This window comes from Herpailurus yagouaroundi, unplaced genomic scaffold (genome assembly GCF_014898765.1).
Source record: "Herpailurus yagouaroundi ecotype Mexico unplaced genomic scaffold, PumYag 77, whole genome shotgun sequence".
In the NCBI taxonomy this organism is placed as follows: Eukaryota; Metazoa; Chordata; class Mammalia; order Carnivora; family Felidae; genus Herpailurus; species Herpailurus yagouaroundi.
Genome location: NW_024412388.1, coordinates 21,418,893 through 21,440,232, shown reverse-complemented (window position 1 = coordinate 21,440,232; position 21,340 = coordinate 21,418,893). Strand labels below are relative to the sequence as shown.

Sequence of the window (21,340 nt, the reverse complement as noted above, 5' to 3'; positions counted from 1 at the left end):
CCACCCAGGCGCCCCGGGACAATCCTGATCTTAAGGATATGACAAGAAACATAACTGACATGGTGTATGTGCAGGACTGAAACGAATGGCCATGAGTTTCTCATAATGACCACACATGCAGGGTTTTAGTTAGTTAGCTTTAGTGGCAGAAAAAGGAGCAGCCAAGACTGGGCCAAGAATAATAATAATAATAGAAAAAAATAAAAGCAGGAAAGCAACAAAAAAAGCAGGAAGGCAACACAATACAGCTTTGCACTCCACCTACTGTCCCAGGGTTCTCTGGAGAAGTCTAGAGGAGAAGAAAAAAAGAGTCATGTGGAATAACCATCCTGAAATTAAAGTGGAACCTTTACTTTACAGAAATACATCAAGGACCACACAGTATATTATCACATGTAATAAGTTAACATGTTTATTGTACACAATTTCACATCTGAAGCAAATAACGCTCTTCTTGGGGAGGATAAACGGGCATAACATATGCACTTCAAAAATTATTTCCTTTAATACTGTAGATATTTTTTCATAAAAGAAAACACATAATCAACAAGCACTAATTTTTTGTTAAGAAACACTTGCAAAATTCAATCTTTTTTGGTTGATAAACGGGAGTCTTAGGGAAGCCTGCTGATGAAAGTCAGACTTTACACAACTGTCATGTTTAGAGTGCAACAGTGACTGCTAGATGCATTATTTGGCTGTGTATTGATGACAGGCAAAACAGGGTCCTGGTTACTGAAGTGCAACAGATTGAGAGGAGAGGACAGAGCCTCTTTTCTTCAGGTACAGGATTTACTCGAACACATCCTGAGTCTCTACTACTTTAATTACTTCCATGATATGCAAGAGAATCTCATTGTTCTAACGCTGGACCATATTTTTATAAGTTTACTTGCCACGGACATCAGAACATCTCCTGTGACAGAAATTCCCCCAGTGGTGCCTGGGATGGAGCCCCAGAGGAGGCACATGGGCAAATACATGTGTTGCTTGCTTGCTTATTTTTTATTTTATAAAAGTGCTTATTTATTTCTGAGAGTGTGAGCGGGGGAGGGGCAGAGAGAGAGAGGGAGACACAGAATCTGAAGCAGGCTCTGAGCTGTCAGCACAGAGCCCGATGCGGGACTCGAACCCACGAATGGTGACATCATGACCTGAGCCAAAGTGGGACGCTTAACCAACTGAGCCACCCAGGCGCCTCTAGTGTTGCTTCTTTAATGTTTTTTTTTTTTTTTTTGAGAGAGTGAGAGGGCGAGAGACAGAACATGAGTGGGGAAGGTGCAGAGAAAGAGGTAGATACAGAATCCGAAGCAGGCTCCAGGCTCTGAACTATCAGCACAGAGCCCAACGTGGGATTCAAACCCACGAACTGCGAGATTGTGACTCGAGCCAAAGCCGGACGCTTAACTGACTGAGACACCCAGGCACCCCACGTGGTGTTGCTTTGAAGAGCCAATGCTTTAAGACCGTATTCTCCCAATCATGAGATGTCAATGAGACCTCAAGACATTTCAGATATACCATACAATATAATATTTAACATATGTTAATGATAACACTTTCAGAAATGGAGCTAAGTACCATAAGCTGTCCATAGTCTCCTTACTTGCTAGAGGCAAGGAGAGACTGAAACTTGAAATGTCCTGCTGACCCACCTACTGAATGAACTTCACTCAGCTCCAAATGACACACAGGAAAATGCTTGTTTGATTAAAAGCACTAAGGAAGATAATATAAAAACTCAAAAAACAAAACAATATGAAAGAAGACATGAGTGCTAGGTGCTATTTTTTACAAGGAAAAGCAGCCAGAAATCTTCAGGAATTTTAGGTGAGAGTGGATTCACAGACAAGTCCTTGAATGAAACAGCCAATCTGGCTTACTGTCTGTCTTGCCAGGTGTCTAACCACTTTCAGAGGTAGAACTTAGTTCATCCCTTTGAATTCTTCCTTATATACAATGGATTTATGTGTCCCCTTTCTCTTATATATTCAAAACAGTAAAATCAGGATATCTTCAAACATATTCGTCTCTGCTGGCCATATGAACTCAAGACAAGTTCAGTTTATATTCAAAAGTACAGTGTGTGTGGAAAATACCAATAGCTATAATAAAAACAAATATGTCTGCCATCACATCTACTGCTAAGAATAGCCCTCCTCTTTCTTTGTGTAAAGAAAGTTGCCGAATATGGTCACTGAATATGAACAGCAGAGAAAGGGGCACCTGGTTGGCTCAGTTGGTTAAGTGTCTGACTCTTGATTTCAGCTCAGGTCATGATCTCATGGTTCATGAGTTTGAGCCCTGCACTGGGCCTGCTTGGGATTCTCTCTCCCTCTCTCTCTGCCCCTCCCCTGCTTGTACTAGCTCTCAAAATAAATAAACATTACATTTTCTTTTTTCTTTTTTTTTCTTTTTTTTTTTTTTTTTTCAACGTTTATTTATTTTTGGGACAGAGAGAGACAGAGCATGAACGGGGGAGGGGCAGAGAGAGAGGGAGACACAGAATCGGAAACAGGCTCCAGGCTCTGAGCCATCAGCCCAGAGCCCGACGCGGGGCTCGAACTCACGGACCGCAAGATCGTGATCTGGCTGAAGTCGGACGCTTAACCGACTGCGCCACCCAGGCGCCCCTAAATTTTCTTTTTTCAAAGAAAAAAATAAATTACAAAATGAGAGAGAACAGCTCTTTTTCTTTGATATTTTATACAAATGTGCTTGCTTTTCATGTTTATAAAGCTTTTAGAAGCATATATGCCTCTTGCCTTATGCCGTTGGGGGTTTCAGCCACTGAACCACCCAGCCCTGACCTAATTATTATCCCAAATTCATTCATTCTTATAACATTTTCATATATTCTTATATTCTCCACACTCCTCCCCTCCATATGACAAGTACAGCATCATTACAGTAACTTTTAAATCCATTCAATACTTGGTATCAGCCCAGTTACCTTTTCAAAATACAGAATCTCCAGGTGGTGGAACCCAGAAATCTATTTTTAAAAAATCTTCACAGGTGATTCCTATGATCAGCCAGGTTTGTTAAACCCAATCCCAGATTATTATCTGGAAATGGTATGCATGTTCAAAGAGACAGGCAGACCTGCTCTGTATGTAACCTATTCTTTGTTGAAGAAAAACAAAGTAGAAAATCCTAACATCATTCAGTGTTTCCTACTTAAGCATAAGTATTCCTAAAGAAGAACTGTAAGGGTCTTTCCTTTGCGTCTTAGTTTCAGATATAGTTTAAATTAAAAATAAACAATGAAAAAGTTTGCAGTTTTTTTTTTTCCAGATTTATATTGTGTTCCATGTGCACTTTGGAAACACGGTAGCTTATGCAGTTGAGCGTAGTGTTTTATGTATGCCATTAAGTCAAGTTGTTTAATCACGTTATCTAAATCATTAATATCCTTTCTGATTTGTCAGCTTGTTCCAAAAATTACTGAGAGAGGAATGTTAACATGTCTACTTAGGAAAATGGATTTGTCTCTTTCACTTTCTAGTTCTATTAAATTTTTTTTCATATACATATATGTTAATATTTTACTTCTGAGGCGCCTGGATGGCTCAGTCAGTTAAGCATCCAACTTTGGCTCGGGTCATTATCTTACGGTTCGTGAGTTCGAGCCCTGTCAGGCTCTGTGTTGACAGCTTGGAGCGTTGAGCCTGCTTTGGATTCTGCCTCCCTCGCTCTCTCTTCCCCTCTCCTGTTCACACACTGTCTCTTTAAGATAAACATTTAAAAACAATTAAAAAAAATAAATTAAAAATATGATTTTATTTTTAAGTAATCTCTATACCCAATGTGGGGCTAGAAGTAACAACCCCGAGATTAAGAGTCACATGTTCCTCTGACTGAGCCAGCCAGGTGCCCTTGTTTTATAAAATTTTTATTTATTTATATTCTTAAATGTTTATTTATTTTGAAAGCAAGAGCGGGGGAGGGGCAGAGAGCCCGATGCAGGGCTTGAACTCACAAAACTGTGAGATCATGACCTGAACTGAAGTCGGATACTCAAATGACTGAGCCACCCAGGAGCCCCTATACTTTATTTATTTTAATTTTTTTAACGTTTATTTTTGACACAGAGAGACAGAGCGCAAGTGGGGGATGGGCAGAGAGAGGGAGACACAATCTGAAGCATGCTCCAGGCCCCAAGCTGTCAGCAAAGAGCCCTGATGCAGGGCTCGAACCCACAAACCGCAAGATTGTGACCTGAGCCAAAGTAATGTAACCAACTGAGCCACCCAGGCACCCTGAGCCCCTATACTTTAAAGCCATGTTATTGGATATATAGAAATTTAGAGTTATATCTTTCTATTAAAATACCCTTTTATCATTATGAAATTCCCTGTGTCAATCTAATGAAACTTTTGCCTTGATTTTGTTTTTCTATCTAGTTTGACAATTGTTGTCCTTTAGAGTGTTTAGTCCATTTATATTTAATGCACTTTTTAAATGTTTTTAAATTTATTTTGAGAGAGAGCATGAGCGAGCAGAGGGGCAGAGAAAAAGGGAGACAGAGGATCCCAAGTAGGCTCCGCACTGATAGTGTGGAGCCAGATGTGAGGCTCCATCCCACAAACTGTGAGATCATGGCTAGAGTCAAAATCAAGTCCAGCATATACATAAGTACACAAAAGAAAACAATTCTCCCTAAACCTATGTTCCTATAAAAATGCATTATTTCCCACATGAAAATCAGTCTGAAACTACTCAAGGATATATTTCCTCGATATTTGGAGCAGTAATACATGTTAAAGTGAGTGGATTTGGATTACCCAAACAATACTTTCTACTCCCGTATTCTTTTTAAAAACAATTTTTTTTAATGTTTATTTATTTTTGAGAGAGAGAGAGAGAGAGAGAGAGAGAGAGAGACAGAGCATGAGCAGGGGAGGAGCAGAGAGAGACAGGAAGACACAGAATCTGAAACAGGCTCCAGGCTCTGAGCTGTCAGCACAGAGCCCGACGCAGGGCTCGAACTCACAAACCGTGAGATCATGACCTGAGCCGAAGCCAGACGCTCAACCGACTGAGCCACCCAGGCGCCCCTACTCCCATATTCTTTTAAGCATACCACCCACCCCTGTTTGCCATGAGTAAAAAACCTTGTGCAAAATGAGTTACAGACCAAATTTAATGATGACCTAAATTCATCAGATGTAAATTTTTCAGGTGTAGAATGTACGCATAAATTCATGATGTCTGCAGCTGACAGATCTAATGAAGCCACTACTCTCTGCAGCATTCTTGGATTCAGTGATTCAGGTTTCTTACTATGACAGGAAGAAAATTCAATTGCATTGCTTATAAAACCGCAATAGAAAGAGAAACTGACAGATGAAAAAATCATACAAAAAAAGTACATTCAAGAATCTAGAAATCATCTCTTTAGAATTTTTTAATGAAGAAAATTTAATGATTAAAAAAAAGCCTGGGTGGTTTAGTCAGCTAAGCATCCGACTGTGTGGAGCCTGCTTGGGATTCTCACTCTTTCCTGTCTCTGCCCCTCCCCCACTTGCACTTTTTCTCTCTCTCTCTCCCTCAAAATAAATAAATTAAGAAATACAGACTTGGAGTCACATTTGTGTACTCCATTGTTTCTGTTTAAACTAGTTATGGAATTAAAAATGGCCTTATGGCTCCATTCTGTTTTCCATGAGAGCCCAAACAAGGTAGTTTCCCTTTGTTTGCCAGAACACTGGGTATAGGATGCTGGCTATAGTTTTATGATTGTGTGTCCTAAAGAAAACACCTTTTTCTTTGAGTCATGTAGCCCACTAGGAAAGTATGTCAGAGTTGGAGACCTTGGTGTTTTTTGGAGGTAGTGGAGGTTGGGAGAGGAAGATAACCAATCAAATTAGTTTGGAATTTCTGGTTTCAGGAGTACCCTGACACTATGCCCTGGTATTTAAACTACCTGCTCCCTCACTCAAGACGTAGCACGTCATACTTCATAGGCTTCTTCTTCCTTTTTTTAAATGTTTATTTATTTATTTTGAGGGGGGAGGGGCAGAGAGAGAGGGAAAGAGAGAGAATCCCAAGCAGGCTGCATGTTGTCGGCACTGTCTGTGCACAGAGTCCGATGAAGGGGTCAGTCTCATAAACCATGAGATCATGACCTGAGCAGAAACTGAGAGTTGGGCTCAAATGACTGAGCCACCCAGACACCCCTAGACTTGTTCCTTATACCATGTATTATGCAGAGTTCTATTACTTTCTTTCTTCAACCCTCAGATTTTTCCTGATCAATATTAATTCAGGTTTTTTAGTTCCAGTTTAGTTGTTCCAGATGAATTTCTGGGGTGATTTTTTAATAAACATGTAATTTTTTTTAAGTTTATTTTTTATTTTGAGAGAGAGAGAGAGAGCGAGAGCGAGAGAGGATTCCAAGCAGGCTCCCCGCTGTCAGCATGGAGCCCAACACAGGGCTCGAACTCACGAAGTGTGAGATCGTTACCTGGGCTGAACTCAAGAGTTGGACGCTTAACTGATTGAGCCACCCAGGTACCCCCAAATGTATATTATTATTAAAAATTACTTAATACTCTTCATCTTCAGATGAAGTATTCATTAACTATTAGCTGTAGTTATACATTACACCTACATTACTTGCTAAAGATAAGGATAAAACAGGGTTAAACAAAAAGCCATAGGTCAAAGATAATGTTCGTTATCAGAAATCTGAATCTGATTTATAACCAATTCTTTTTTTTTTAAGAGAGAGAGAGAGCAAGAACGCTAGCAGGTGAAATGGTCAGAGAGAGAATCTTTTTTTATTTTTTTTTTCAACGTTTATTTATTTTTGCGACAGAGAGAGACAGAGCATGAACGGGGGAGGGGCAGAGAGAGAGGGAGACACAGAATCGGAAACAGGCTCCAGGCTCCGAGCCATCAGCCCAGAGCCTGACGCGGGGCTCGAACTCACGGACCGCGAGATCGTGACCTGGCTGAAGTCGGACGCTTAACCGACTGCGCCACCCAGGCGCCCCGAGAATCTTTTTTTAAATTAAAAAAAGATGTTTATTTACTTACTTAGAGAGAGAATGAGCAAGCAGAAGAGGGGCAGAGAGAGAGAGGGAGAGGAAGAATCCCAAGCAGGCTCTGTGCTGACAGCACAGAGCCCGATGTCGGGCTCAATCTCACAAATTGTAAGATCATGACCGGAGCCGAAATCAAGAGTTGGACACTTAACCAACTGAGCCACCCAGGTGTTCTGAGAGAGAGACAGAGAGAATCTCAGGCAGGTTCCATGTTTAGGAGCCCAACATAGGTCCTGGGATCGTGACCTGAGCCTAAATCAAGAGTCAGATGCTCTACCAACTGAGCCACTCAGGTGCCCCTGACTTATAACCAAATTTTTTAAAGTTTATTTATTTTTGAGAGAGAGAGAGAGAGAGAGAGAGAGAGAGAGAGAGGCTGGCAGAGAGAGGGAGACTGAGAATCCCAAGCAAGCTCTGCACCATCACTGCAGAGCCCAATGAGGGGCTCGAACTCATGTGCCGTGAAATCACGACCTGAGCCAAAATCAAGTCTGATGCTCAACCTACTGAGCCACCCAGGCACCCCTATAACCAATTCTGAATTACCCATGTTGGAAGGTAAAGTAAGGCACAGGCAACTTGAGTCAGTGAAAACTTAGTTTTCAATACAGCCTTCACTACCCTCTCCCCTTCATTAGGCTTGTTTATAGTAAGTAACAAAATTATCGGTCTTAGTTCCACCTCTATTTCTTGTACCTTATTAAGTTTTAAAATGTTTAAAGTGTATAAAGTTTTCCCATAAATCCTTTATAATAACCAGCTTTTTGTCAAAAATTTAAAAATCTATAGTTTTATGCAACAAGATACACACTCCATTATCAAGAAGTATCAATTATGGGCGCCTGGGTGGCTCAGTCAGTTAAGCATCTGACTTTAGCTCAGGCCATGATCTCACGGTTTGTGAGTTCAAGTCCTGCATCAGGTGGGCATGAGCCCTGCTTCCAGTGAGCCCCAGTTTTCTCTCTCCCTCCCTCTTTCTCCCTGCCCCTTGTGGGATTCTCTCTCTGCCCTTCATTCACTTACACCATCTCTCAAAAAAAAAAAAAAAAAAAAAAAGTGTTAATTATCCTTTTTTTTTTTTTTAATTTTTTTTTTCAACGTTTTTATTTATTTTTGGGACAGAGAGAGACAGAGCATGAACGGGGGAGGGGCAGAGAGAGAGGGAGACACAGAATCCGAAACAGGCTCCAGGCTCCGAGCCATCAGCCCAGAGCCTGACGCGGGGCTCGAACTCACAGACTGCGAGATCGTGACCTGGCTGAAGTCGGACGCTTAACCGACTGCGCCACCCAGGCGCCCCAATTATCCTTTTTTAAGTTTAAGCATGACTTGCATGACTTGCCTTACATATATTGTGATCAGTTATTTTTATAATCTAATAGTTCTGGGATTTTTTTTTTTTAATGCTCATTGAGTTTGAAACAGATCTTGTGTTTATACAAGCATTTTAACAGCATCAAAAACCTTGTAAATGGAGAACATTAATTTATGGTACTTACACTACTGCACTTACTCATTTTTGCCTTCTAAAAGAGGATTATTATTGGATTTAAAGAACTGTTTTAGAAAACTACAACAAAATTACAGAAAGCAAAATCTGCCACTACTGAACAAAGCAGGCTTTGTCTAGAGCAGGCCCATAACTTCCCTTGGAAATACTGCAAGGTTCTGACCTTCAGGAAATAGAATTGGGCAAAGCACTGGAGAAGATAGGGAGAAAGTCTCTCTCTGCACCTGCAGGTACAGTTAGGTCTGGGATTCCAACTCTGGTAAAATAGTTTTCCGGCCATGACTGAATCAAAATGTGTATACTTTTTGATAAAAATTCCAAGTTGAGAGGAAGGTTTTATAGTGAGGTGCCAGAAAATATAGATTCTCTCATGGAAAAAAGGCTTAAACTTTCCCAAGTTTTCCTGCAGGGAGAAAAAGGGGCTGTTGAGAAAATCCACTGGAGCAGAGAGAAGGGTCAATAATTTGTGGTTGGCAGGTCACATTCGATAACAGAAAACCCTATTATAAGGAGTCCATGTCAGACTCCTATTCTACTGCTTCCTCCTCATTCCTGACTACATGTGGAAAGTGTGCCTGTTCCTTCTTTCCCGGAGGAAACCATTTATTGTTACACCTCGGTAAGTATGAAAAAATGTCTCTGATAACTCTCATGACCAAATAATGCCAAGTTTTTCTTCAAAGGGTTACGAAGTAGTTTATTCTTAATTAACCCATCTATTATTTATTCCTATGTTAATATTGTTATATACCTACATTAAATTTTATCCATCCAACATTCTCCTTACTGATTTTACCCTATATTTCTTTTTTTTTTTTTTAATTTTTTTTTTTCCCAACGTTTATTTATTTTTGGGACAGAGAGAGACAGAGCATGAACGGGGGAGGGGCAGAGAGAGAGGGAGACACAGAATCGGAAACAGGCTCCAGGCTCTGAGCCATCAGCCCAGAGCCCGACGCGGGGCTCGAACTCACGGACGGCGAGATCGTGACCTGGCTGAGGTCGGACGCTTAACCGACTGCGCCACCCAGGCGCCCCTACCCTATATTTCTAAATCACCTTGCCCCAAATTACTCCATCATCATGGGCTTGAGAACCCGTAACTATGAATTTTAGAGCAAAATGAATCAAAAGGTGATGGAAAACGAATGTAGGAAAGAGGAAAATATTATAATACAGTACCTTTTAAAGCAATATATTCCTATGTAAAAGTTAAAAAAAAAAGAGGCTAATTTTTGAATGAAAAATATATGAAGGGTCAAAAAGGAAAAAACAAAAACACAAACCTAGAGATAAGAGAATAGAAAGGCAGAGAGAAAGAAAATTCCAGACTAAATGGTAGAGTACAGTTTATTAAAATTATTTGGTCCCTTACCCAAGGGATACAGGAGTACTGATGCATAGGGGCACTTGAATCCCAATGTTTATAGCAGCACTCTCAACAATAGCCAAATTATGGAAAGAGCCTAAATGTCCATCAACTGATGAATGGATAAAAAAATTGTGGTTTAGGGGCGCCTGGGTGGCGCAGTCGGTTAAGCGTCCGACTTCAGCCAGGTCACGATCTCGCGGTCCGTGAGTTCGAGCCCCGCGTCGGGCTCTGGGCTGATGGCTCAGAGCCTGGAGCCTGTTTCCGATTCTGTGTCTCCCTCTCTCTCTGCCCCTCCCCCGTTCATGCTCTGTCTCTCTCTGTCCCAAAAATAAATAAACGTTGAAAAAAAAAAATTAAAAAAAAATTGTGGTTTATATACACAATGGAGTACTACGTGGCAATGAGAAAGAATGAAATATGGCCTTTTGTAGCAACGTGGATGGAACTGGAGAGTGTGATGCTAAGTGAAATAAGCCATACAGAGAAAGACAGATACCATATGGTTTCACTCTTATGTGGATCCTGAGAAACTTAACAGAAACCCATGGGGGAGGGGAAGGAAAAAAAAAAGGAAAAAGAAGAAAAAAAAAAAAAAAGAGGTTAGAGTGGAAGAGAGCCAAAGCATAAGAGACTCTTAAAAACTGAGAACAAACTGAGGGTTGATGGGTGTGGGAGGGAGGGGAGGGTGGGTGATGGGTATTGAGGAGGGCACCTTTTGGGATGATCATTGGGTGTTGTATGGAAACCAATTTGACAATAAACTTCATATATTGAAAAAAAAATAAAATTATTTGGTCTTGTGCCTAATTTAAGGACATGTGCTAATAATTAGCTGGCTGCTTTAATCTGATACACAGTAAAGGATTTTAGTGAAGACAGAAAGAGCTTTTATGTTGATCAAGAACTACAAAGTATTACTACTTGAACATTTTCTCTGAGTAAATATACAGGCTTCTCCTATGGACATATTTCACTTGAGGAAAAAAAATTTTATACGAACTACTGAGGATAATTGCTTATTCCCCTGAATGGACACTACAGCATAAACTCCTACTCTGGATTTAAATAATTGATTAACTCACCAATTGTTAGAGAGGTCCTATGGTAAAACTCTAGATGGATACTGGCATAACACCTTATCTACGTGCATATGATTCCCCATGCAAAGGTTATTTATTTGAAAGCAGACTCTTCTTAATTAACAGCTCTGGACATCCAACATAAGCTACGGTCAACTAAGAAAGAAATACATCTTATCTGTTTTTTTGTTTTGTTTTTATTTAAAGATTTTATTTTTAAGTAATCTCTATACCCAACATGGGGCTCAAATCAACAACCCAAAGATCAAGAGTTGCATGTCCCACTGACTGAGCTAGCCAGATGTCCTAAGAATATATAGTATCTTAAATTTATAAATATCTTGGATTTTTTCTTTTAATATTTAAATTCTCAGCTAGAAAGTAAACTTCTCCAGGGCATAGACATGATTTATATCTATCAGCATCCACTAAAACATTTACAGTGCCTTAAATAATAAGAAATATATTCAATATACCCAGTAATTAATTTTGTTTCACTTAGCTTGCTAAACTTAGAACCATCAGTTTTATTAATTTTTTTAAGTAAACTCTACCCCCAACATGGGGCTCGAACTCATGACCCCAAGATAAAGAGTTGCCTACTCTACCAACTGAGCCAGCCAGGTGCCCCAATACCATCAATTTTAAAGCTTAAAACGAATTACTATATTATAGGCCTAGAACTGTAAACAAATGATTTAAATCTTAATTTACTTTGTACATTTATCCTTCCAAAGAATCTGATAAGACTTTCCACACACTCATCCACTGAAATGCCTCTTAAATTTCATGAAGAAACAGTTATGTTTGGTAAAAGCTTTTTTTTTTTTTTCAACGTTTATTTATTTTTGGGACAGAGAGAGACAGAGCATGAACGGGGGAGGGGCAGAGAGAGAGGGAGACACAGAATCGGAAACAGGCTCCAGGCTCTGAGCCATCAGCCCAGAGCCCGACGCGGGGCTCGAACTCGCGCACCGCGAGATCGTGACCCGGCCGAAGTCGGACGCCCAACCGACTGCGCCACCCAGGCGCCCCAAGGTAAAAGCTTTTAAAGCTAAGATATAGTGGGGTGTCCAGGTGGCTTGAGCATTCAACTCTTGATTTTGGCTCAGGTCATGATCCCATGGTCATGAGATCAAGCCCTGCCTCCGGCTCCATGCTGAGCATGGAGCCTGCCTAAGATTTTTGCTCTTTCAAAAATAAAAAATAAAATTCTCTCTCTCTCTCTGTATCTCTGCCCCACTCTCTTGCTCATGCGTGCACTCTCTCTCTAAAAATAAAATAAATCTAGGGGCACCTAGGTGGCTCAGTTGGTTAAGCGTCTGACTTCAGCTCAGGTCATGATCTCACAGTTTGTGAGTTTGAGCCCTGCATCGGGCCCTGTGCTGACAGCTCAGAGCATGGAGCCTGCTTCAGATTCTGCGTCTCCCTCTTTCTCACTGCTCCCCACACCCCCCCCAACCCCCCACCCCGCTCATGCTCTGTCTCTCTCTCTCAAAAGTAAATAAATATTAAAAAAACAATAATAAAAAATCTTGGGGTGCCTATGTGGCTCAGTTGGTTAAACGTCTGACTCTTGATTTTGGCTCAGGTCATGATCTAGCAGTTTTGTAATCTCTGGCAGTGTGGACCCTGCTTTGGATTCTCTGTCTCCTCTTCTCTCTGCCCCTACCTCACTTGCACTGTCTCTGTCTCTCTCAAAATAAATAAATAAACTTTTTAAAAAAGTGCAAAAAAATAAATTTAATAAAAGAAATCTTGGGGCGTCTGGGTGGTCAGTTGATTGTCTGATGTTGGCTCAGATCATGATCTTGCAGTTCATGAGTTCCAGCCCCATGTCGGTCTCTCTGCTGTCAGCGCAGAGCCCACTTTAGATCCTCTGTCTGTCTCTTTCTCTCTCTCTCTCTGCACCTGCCCCTCGTGCTTTCTCTAAAAAATAAACATTAAAAAAATAAATAAATAAAAGGGGCGCAGTCAGTTAAGCATCCGACTCTTGATCTCAGCTCACAGTTTGGGAGTTTGAGTCCCACATTGGGCTCTGTGCTGATGGCACGGAGCTTGCTTGGGATTCTGCCTCTCCTTCTCTCTGCCTCTCCCCTGCTTGTGCTCTTTCTCTCTCTTGCAAAATAAACAAATAAACTTAAAAATTTTTAAATAAATAAAATAAATCTGAAAAAAAAGAATTCTTAAAAAATAAAATAAAATAAAATAAAATAAAATAAAATAAAATAAAGCAATGGCGTAGTTCTCAAAGGTGTCAATGTTGACCCTTCATGACCTGGCCCTGATTTACTCAAATAGGATAAATCCTGAATTATAAGGAATATACTATAGTCTCCATTAAAATAACTTACAGCCACCTATGAATTATCTAGGAAATAGAAAATAAAACCCAAAAATTAAATCTAGAGAGAACAGGGGCACCTGAGTGGCTTAGTTGGTTGAACACCTGACTCTTGATTTCAGCTCAGGTCATGATCCCATGATCTCTGCTTGAGATTCTCTCTCTCTTCCTCTGTCCCTCTGCCCTGCTTGTGCTCACTCTCTTAAAAAAAAAAAAAAAAAATCTAGAGAGAATATAAAAATCTTAGGTACCTGAGTGATTTCTAGTTCTGCTTTTAGGACTATTGGTAGACAGAAAAATTGATGAATTTGAGGCTCACTTTTTATCAAACAAAAATATCAAACTTTATCTACTTAGATGAAATATTTTTGTATATAGATGTTAGGTGGGCATTCTTCCTAAGTAAGTTATATCCTATCAGTAATTTATATCTCTTTGCCTATTTCTTGGTTTTCAAATACCATTCATTTCCATCTCATAGATAAATGCCTAGCATTGTTTAGATCCTTATCCTTATTAATGAAGAACTACAGGAGAAGTTAGTGACCCAAAAGTGAATTTATCAATTTCAGGAGAGTGGTTACCTTTGGGACCAAAGAAACAAAATGTCATCACAAGGGAATGCGGGCATGGGCATAGAGAGAGGGGTGGAGCGGGATATCTCTGTTTTTAATTTCATTTCTTAAGCTGGGCAGTGGCCCAAAGGATCCTTTATATTTTTGTGTATTTTTTGTCTGTGCTTTTTTCTATTTATGAAAAATTTCACTAAAAATAAAAGAAAGTTTTAAAAATTGCTCATGATCAAGGTGAAGTGAATCAAGTCCTGACTTTGGTCCTAAAAATCTGTTGCTCTGTGATTCACTTTGTGATCCATGTGCTTCAGTTTCAGTAAAACATGAAAAATACTTTGTAGGAACTTCATCTGGCAAGATCTCAGGGGGGAAACACACTTTTAGAAACTAAATAATATTAAATCACGAGATATTTGGGAATGTTACCTGTGTTCCCACACTTTAAATATTTTCTTTAAAGTCATCAACATTTTTCATTTCTGAAAAAAGAGCAGCCTAGGACTGAACATGTTTTCTGCTACTTCCTAAATCAAAGAGAAGGTATAAATCATTTTTTTAAGAGTGTAATATCAAGAAATGATTCATAGGCTTTCCCTCACTTTGCTTACATTTTCAACCCTTTAACAAATGCCCACTTAAAACTATTTTTCCCACCTTTCCATCTTCATCTTATACAAAACTCCACACGGTTGGGAAAATGAGTCTTCGGTGACAATGGACTTCCACTTCACTTACAAGCCTTGAAACTCTAAGCTACACTTGTAATTACCAGCTTGCTCTCTAGCTATCTCTGAGACAAAAACACTTCAAATATAAAGCACTGACTTGAGAAATGTTTATATCAAAGAACTGCCTTACGAGAAATGGAAACACCAGCACAATGGGAAAAGCCTGAGGCTTCTCTGGAGGATGTATATATAACTGAGTCTAAAAAATTATGTCAATTCTTGAAAAAAGTCCCATTTATAGAAATCAGCTGTGCTACCTCCATACCATATACATACCAAGTCCTGCAACACGCTAGTAAAACATTGAATTCTAAATATGAGTTCCTGTAGCACTTCTCTTCTGCAAGGGCAAGAAATTAATAGATAGTTTCCCTACACTATTATATAAAAAAAAAAACTCCGAAGGGCTCAAGTAAAACAAAACTATGAGTGGCAAATTAATAGAACTGAATGAAAAACAACTTACAACGTTTCATTCATTCTTCACAAAGTTGTACACATCCTAAAGTTATAAACAACAAAATCCTCCTGGTCAACTCCCTATAAAATATTCAATTTCACATCTTCATCTGCCTTGCCTCTGTCAAAATTTCTTTGCCTTCTATTACTCACCAATTGCATCTGGATTTACCGGTCTGGAGACGTCAGCTTGCCCCATGATTAAATTGTCTGATGTGTCTCACGACAACAAACTGTCCCGGACCAAAGAAAACTTAAAAAGACAAATCCACATAAAGAAGAGACATGCACTCCTCTCTCAGTGTCACTGCCAAACGTCGGGAAAAAGCATGAGGTGAGTTAATTTGCTGGAGTTTCTGTTCCCTGTATCCCAGCCTGGGCACTTGTGGTTCTTACAAATATGTCTTCACGCTGGCTCTCTTCACACAGGAATGCCTGTCATTCCAGAGCGCACACTGTGAAGAGCTCAAGTGCAGGAAGGGGAGGAGACTGCCAACTACATTCGGGCTGCTGTGTGGCCCGCCCCGAAAGGCCACACCTACTTCTCCTGCCGTTGAGCTTTTTTATAACTCTCCAGATTCACAGCTATAGAAGATTGGGAGCCTACTCCAGAGTAGAACTTGAAGATGTAATCATGCACAAAACGTCAGGGTTGTGCATTACACACTGATGGGAAAGGAGGTAGACTCAAAGATATGTCTTCAAGACAGGCTTGCCTCAAAAGTACCGACTGTTCTCACATTTCACGGCTTGCTCTAAAACTGTAGTATTTCCTACCTATAAGTGGCAGATCCAAAGCAGGATGAGATCTATACCCAGGGGGAATTAATAACATTAGGAGTAATAGTTTAGGACTGAATATACCTTCCCTAAAAATAAATAGTTCTGAAAATTTTGCTTACTAAAATAATAAATTTGAAATAAATGTTTGACAGTATTTCTCTTCCTGCTCAAGCTCAATAACCACTAAATGACCTTGGGGATGACAAAATGATAGGTAATGACCCCACATGTTGTGTTGCATATAATACATGAAAATATCAGCTAACCACATGTCCCAACTGAAGGTGCAGCTTGCATACTGATTTTTCTTTTTTTTTTTTTTCAACGTTTATTTATTTTTGGGACAGAGAGAGACAGAGCATGAACGGGGGAGGGGCAGAGAGAGAGGGAGACACAGAATCGGAAACAGGCTCCAGGCTCCGAGCCATCAGCCCAGAGCCCGACGCGGGGCTCGAACTCACGGACCGCGAGATCGTGACCTGGCTGAAGTCGGACGCTTAACCGACTGCACCACCCAGGCGCCCCAAGATTGATGAATTTTTATCCACAGACATACCTGTGTATGCTAACACTTAATTTGATAAATGCAAAAAGCCATATCTAACACAAGCTGCAGTGTTTAGCCACATACTCTGGATTATTTCATTAACACCTGAAGGTAAAAATGGTAAACTAACACTTCTGAGCACTACATTATGGAGGTTGACATTGGTTACTGGATTTAATCATTGCCACAACTAACCATGCATTGTGAAGAGCATATTATTTAACCTATTATCAGATTAGGAAACTAAGGTTAGTAAGGTCAAATACTGTGACTTATGTCACCAAGTTTGTAAGTGCCAAAGCCCTAATATTCCTTCAACAAATGACGGCTGCGAAAAACAAAACAAACAACAACAACAACAAACCCCCAAAGCTTTTAGTTTAAATCTTAGTATTCCAAACCGAGCTCACAGAAGAATTTCTAGTATCTGGAATTTCCTTTTACCTTTCCTTAGTACCTTCTCCTTTCCCCCTGTTATTTTATCCCCTTTATGTGCTTTTGATACGGAAAAAAAAATAGCAAAGGTAACAAATAAGAAAATGATAAAGCCAAAGCAATGGTAAGAAAAAAAGTGTAGAAAACCTCAGGCAACATTTTAATTGTTAATACTGGTAGCAGTCAGAAAAACATTATTACGTTGACCATTAAAATTGGAAAGAGAGTAAAAGGAAAAACATACTGAAAGAATGCTCTAATGCAAGAATATCCAATACCTTCAAACTCTGGCACTTACTTATTAGCCTAAAAGCAGAGCATGTGTAACAGCAGTTTCCACACTGTAAAATGGGAGGCAAAAGGTGGCACCTGCTGCCCAGCACCCAGTAGGTGCTCAACATATTGTAGTAACCATCATCATCACCATCATCTTCTTCATCATGGATGTAACACAGCGTATGTTTAAGAGGATGAGCTTTGGGAGTGCCTGGGTGGCTCAGTCGGTTGAGCGTCTGACTTCGGCTCAGGTCATGATCTCACAGTCCGTGAGTCCCAGACCCACGTCACGTACCGTGGTGACAGTTCTTGCTTCTTCGGATTCTGCGTGTGTCTCTCTCTCTGCCCCTCCCCTGCTCATGCTCTGTCTTTCTCTCTCAAAAATACATATTAAAAAAAAATTATTTTATTTTATATATAAAAAAGAGGATGTGCTTTGGAGGCAACTGAAATTTTAACTCCAGATCTATCACTAGGTGTTAACACTAGGCAAGTTCCTTTACCTCTCTGTGTCTCGATTTTCCATTCTGTAAAATGAGCATAACCATACTTAGCAGTACGAGGCAGTTGTGAGGATTAAATGACACGAACATAAATAGAGCCCTCTGCAATGTGCCTGGCACACAGAAAACTCTCAATAAATGCAAGCAATAATTATCACAGTTGCTATAGTAAAAGAAAACAAGTCCAGAAAGGAAAGGCCAAGTCAGGAGTAGCCAGACAATGGTACATGGCAAAAAAAAGTCATTACAAAGAGGTTAGTCAGAAACGGAAGAGGATGACATTTCTATATCATGAATCCAGGGAGCATATTGGAAGAAGCAGGCCAAGGAGGAAGTCTGAACACAATCAGGTTTGGTATACAAAAACAGCAAGCAGATGGAACAACCCAGACAAAACGATTACTGTGAATAAGTTTAAACCAGGCACATCACACACACTCACAGCCCAGAAACAGTACTGGAGAATTTAGTTTATGTTGATAGGACCATACCAGAGTACAACAGATAGATTTATGGATCCTGGTATAGCTGCTGTTTACCACCTGGCAAATTTAAAGTTTATTTATGTACTCTGAGAAAGAGAGAGAAGAGAGTGCACAAGTGGGGGGGTGGGAAAGGCAGAGAGAGGGAGGGAGAGAGAAAGAATCCCAAGCAGGCTTTCCATGCTCATAGAGCAGAGCCTGACGTGCAGCTGGAGCTTATGAACCGTGAGATCATGACCTGAGCCGAAATCAAGAGTCAGACACTCAACTGAATGAACCATTCAGGTGCCTTGGCATTGGTTTCTTTCTGTGGCTGGTTTGTTAGATGCAAAAGCAAACATACCTGCTTCCTATGCTACATCAAATACTGTAATTCTTGTTCCCTGCTACCCCAACTTCCAGAAGGCAACATGGTTTGCCAATGGAAGAGAGCAGAGGCCCTGGAGGCCTGGAACAGAGGCCCTACATAAAATTTCAGCTTTCCCGTTTACTGATTAGGCAACTCTGAACAAGTTACTTTTAACTTACATGAGCCTCAGTTTCCACACCTGCAAAATGGAGAGAATTACTCACAGAGTTGTGAGGATTAAGAGAATTTTTAAAGAGCATGATGGTTGAAGTTGCTTAAAATATCTGGCACCCTCTAGCCCCACCTAGATTCTTTATATAAATGACCACCCCCCCCCCACGTTTAAATTTAAACACCACTGTTCTTTAGGAAAAACTGGGGATGTTCTGATAATGCTTTTCTGTCACTGAGGCTATATGTATGGCAGGCATGAAGTAATGTATGTTTACAAGCCTGCAATATGCTGGCCTATGTTAATGGGAGGAAGAAACTGAAGTTACACTGCCGGACTGCTTTCAGCTCCATGGAATGAAAGACCTCAGGCTAAAAAACCGGTGTTACACACATTCTGCCTTTTTGCTTTTTCTTCCAGTTTGTGTTTTGAAGACCATAAGTTCTTTTTTTAAATTTTATTTTTTAATTTACACCCAAGTTAGTTAGCATATAGTGCAATAATGATTTCAGTAGTAGATTTCAGTGATTCATACCCTATGTACAACACCCAGTGCTCATCCCAACAAGTGTCTTCCTTAATACCCCTTCCCCATTTAGCCCATCCCCCCAACCACACCCCCTCCAGCAACCCTCAGTTTGTTCTATTTAAGAGTCTCTTATGTTTTGTCCTCCTCCTTGTTTCGTATTATTTTTGCTTCCCTTCCCTTATGTTCACCTGTTTTGTATCTTAAATTCCACATATGAGTGAAGTCATATGATATTTGTCTTTCTCTGACTGGCTAATTTCACTTAGCATAATACCCCCTAAGTTCCATCCACGTAGCTGCAAATGGCAAGATTTCATTCTTTTTGATGGCCAAGTAATACTCCATTGTATGTATGCATGTATGTATGTGTGTGTGTGTGTGTGTGTGTGTGTACACACACGTGCGCACATGCACACACACACACACACACACACACACACACACCACATCTTCTTTATCCATTCATCTGTCAATGAACATTTGGGCTCTTTCCATACTTTGGCTATTGTTGATAGTGCATCTAGAAACACGGGGGTGCATGTGTCCCTTTGAAACAGCACACCTCTATCGCCCGGATAAATGCCTAGTAGTACAATTCCTGGGTCATAGGGTAGTTCTATTTTTAACTTTTTGAGGAACCTCCATACTGTCTTCCAGAGTGGCTACACCAGCTTGCATTCCCACCAGCAGTGCAAAAGAGATCCTCTTTTTCCACATCCTTGCCAACATCTGTTTTTGCCTGAGTTGTTCATTTTAGCCATTCTGACTGGTGTGAGGTTGTATCTCATTGTGGTTTTAATTTGTTCTTCCCTGATGATGAGTGATGAGCATTTTTTCATGTGTCTGTTAGCCATCTGGATGTCTTTTTGGAAAAGTGTCTGTTCATGTCTTTTGCCCATTTTGAAGACAATAAGTTCTTAAGGATGCCCACAGGATCAGGACATGCTTCTAGAACTGAGGAGAGAGTTGTAAGAAATGATATTAAACAGGAAAGTTTCAGGTAAGAAAGATGGAAGGGTTTTTCCAGGGCTGGGTTAAGGATTTACAGAGTCACTTAGAATGCAGTAGAGGCAGTGGGAAAGGTAGGCCCAGCTGGAAATGAGAGTTAGCTGAATGGAGATGAGAAAGCATGGGAAAAACAGCCGAGCCAAAAGATTCACAGGTTGTGAGGACAAGGGAAAGAGGGAGGTGAGAAGAGGTTATCAATGACACTGATGGAACTTCAGGCAACTATGTGACATCAGATGGCTGAATCAAATTATTGCCAAGCTCCCTTTTGGTTCTGAAATTCTATAGCAGAATCAAACCAATGACTTAACCAATTCAATGTTCTCTTTCAAATAATGCCTCCAAAAAGTGTTTTATTATGGAAAAGAGCAGTGGCCATAGTATACTTTATATAATGAATCTAGCTCAGTGCTTGCCATATATTGCAAAATACCCACTTAATGAATTGGATTATTATTATTGGGAAACCACAAGCCTTATATATTCATACCACAATTATTTCCTGAGCACCTCTAAAGTATCAGGTATTGTCCCAGGTGTTGGGGACATGGTAGTGAATACAGTGCGGAAAAACCTCATGCCTTCTTTCTAGTACGTTAGATGTTGATAAGTACCGTAGAGAAAAATTATTCAGGAAAGGGAACAGGGTGGGCTGAGAGAGAGAGTGCTAAATTACAAATTGTGTGAGAAGGGCCTCATTGGGAAGATAACATATAAAGACTTGAAGTAAAGAAATTCCTCAATTAACTTTCTCTGTCATCTTCCTCACTTAGACATACTTCATATTATTGTGCTTCACAGATACTGCATTTTTAACAAATTGAAGGTCTGAGACAACCCTGTGTCAAGCAAGTCTACTGTCACTAGTTTTCCAATAGCATTTGCTCACTTTGTGTCTCTTTGTCACATTTCAGTAATTCTTGCAATATTTCAAACTTTTCACTATTATAATATTTGTTATAGTGATCTGTGATCGGCGATCTTTGATTTTACTATTGTAAATGTTTTGGGGAACCATGAACCAGGCCCACATGAGACTGTGAACTTAATCGATAGATGTGTGTGTTCTGACTGCTCCACTGACTAGCTATTCCTCTATCTCTCTCCCTCTCCTCAAGCTTAGCTAGTCCCTGACACAGA

At 40.2% G+C, this 21,340-nt stretch overlaps 1 protein-coding gene across 13 annotated transcripts in view; it reads right to left on the bottom strand.

Annotated features, from left to right (window-relative positions):
- The window catches only part of LOC121024399 (mediator of RNA polymerase II transcription subunit 18), a 134,645-nt gene that overhangs the window by 30,000 nt on the left and 83,305 nt on the right, over positions 1–21,340 (bottom strand). For 7 of the 13 annotated variants that reach the window (XM_040466631.1, XM_040466653.1, XM_040466637.1 and 4 more), the window contains one exon: positions 266–289. The exons of 4 other annotated variants lie outside the window; for them this stretch is intronic. In XM_040466631.1, coding sequence (XP_040322565.1) covers positions 266–289 — 24 coding nt within the window. Of the gene's footprint in view, positions 1–261; positions 290–15,269; positions 16,188–21,340 lie in introns of those variants that run through there. 2 more of the 13 variants (XM_040466707.1, XM_040466667.1) reach the window with 2 other exon arrangements.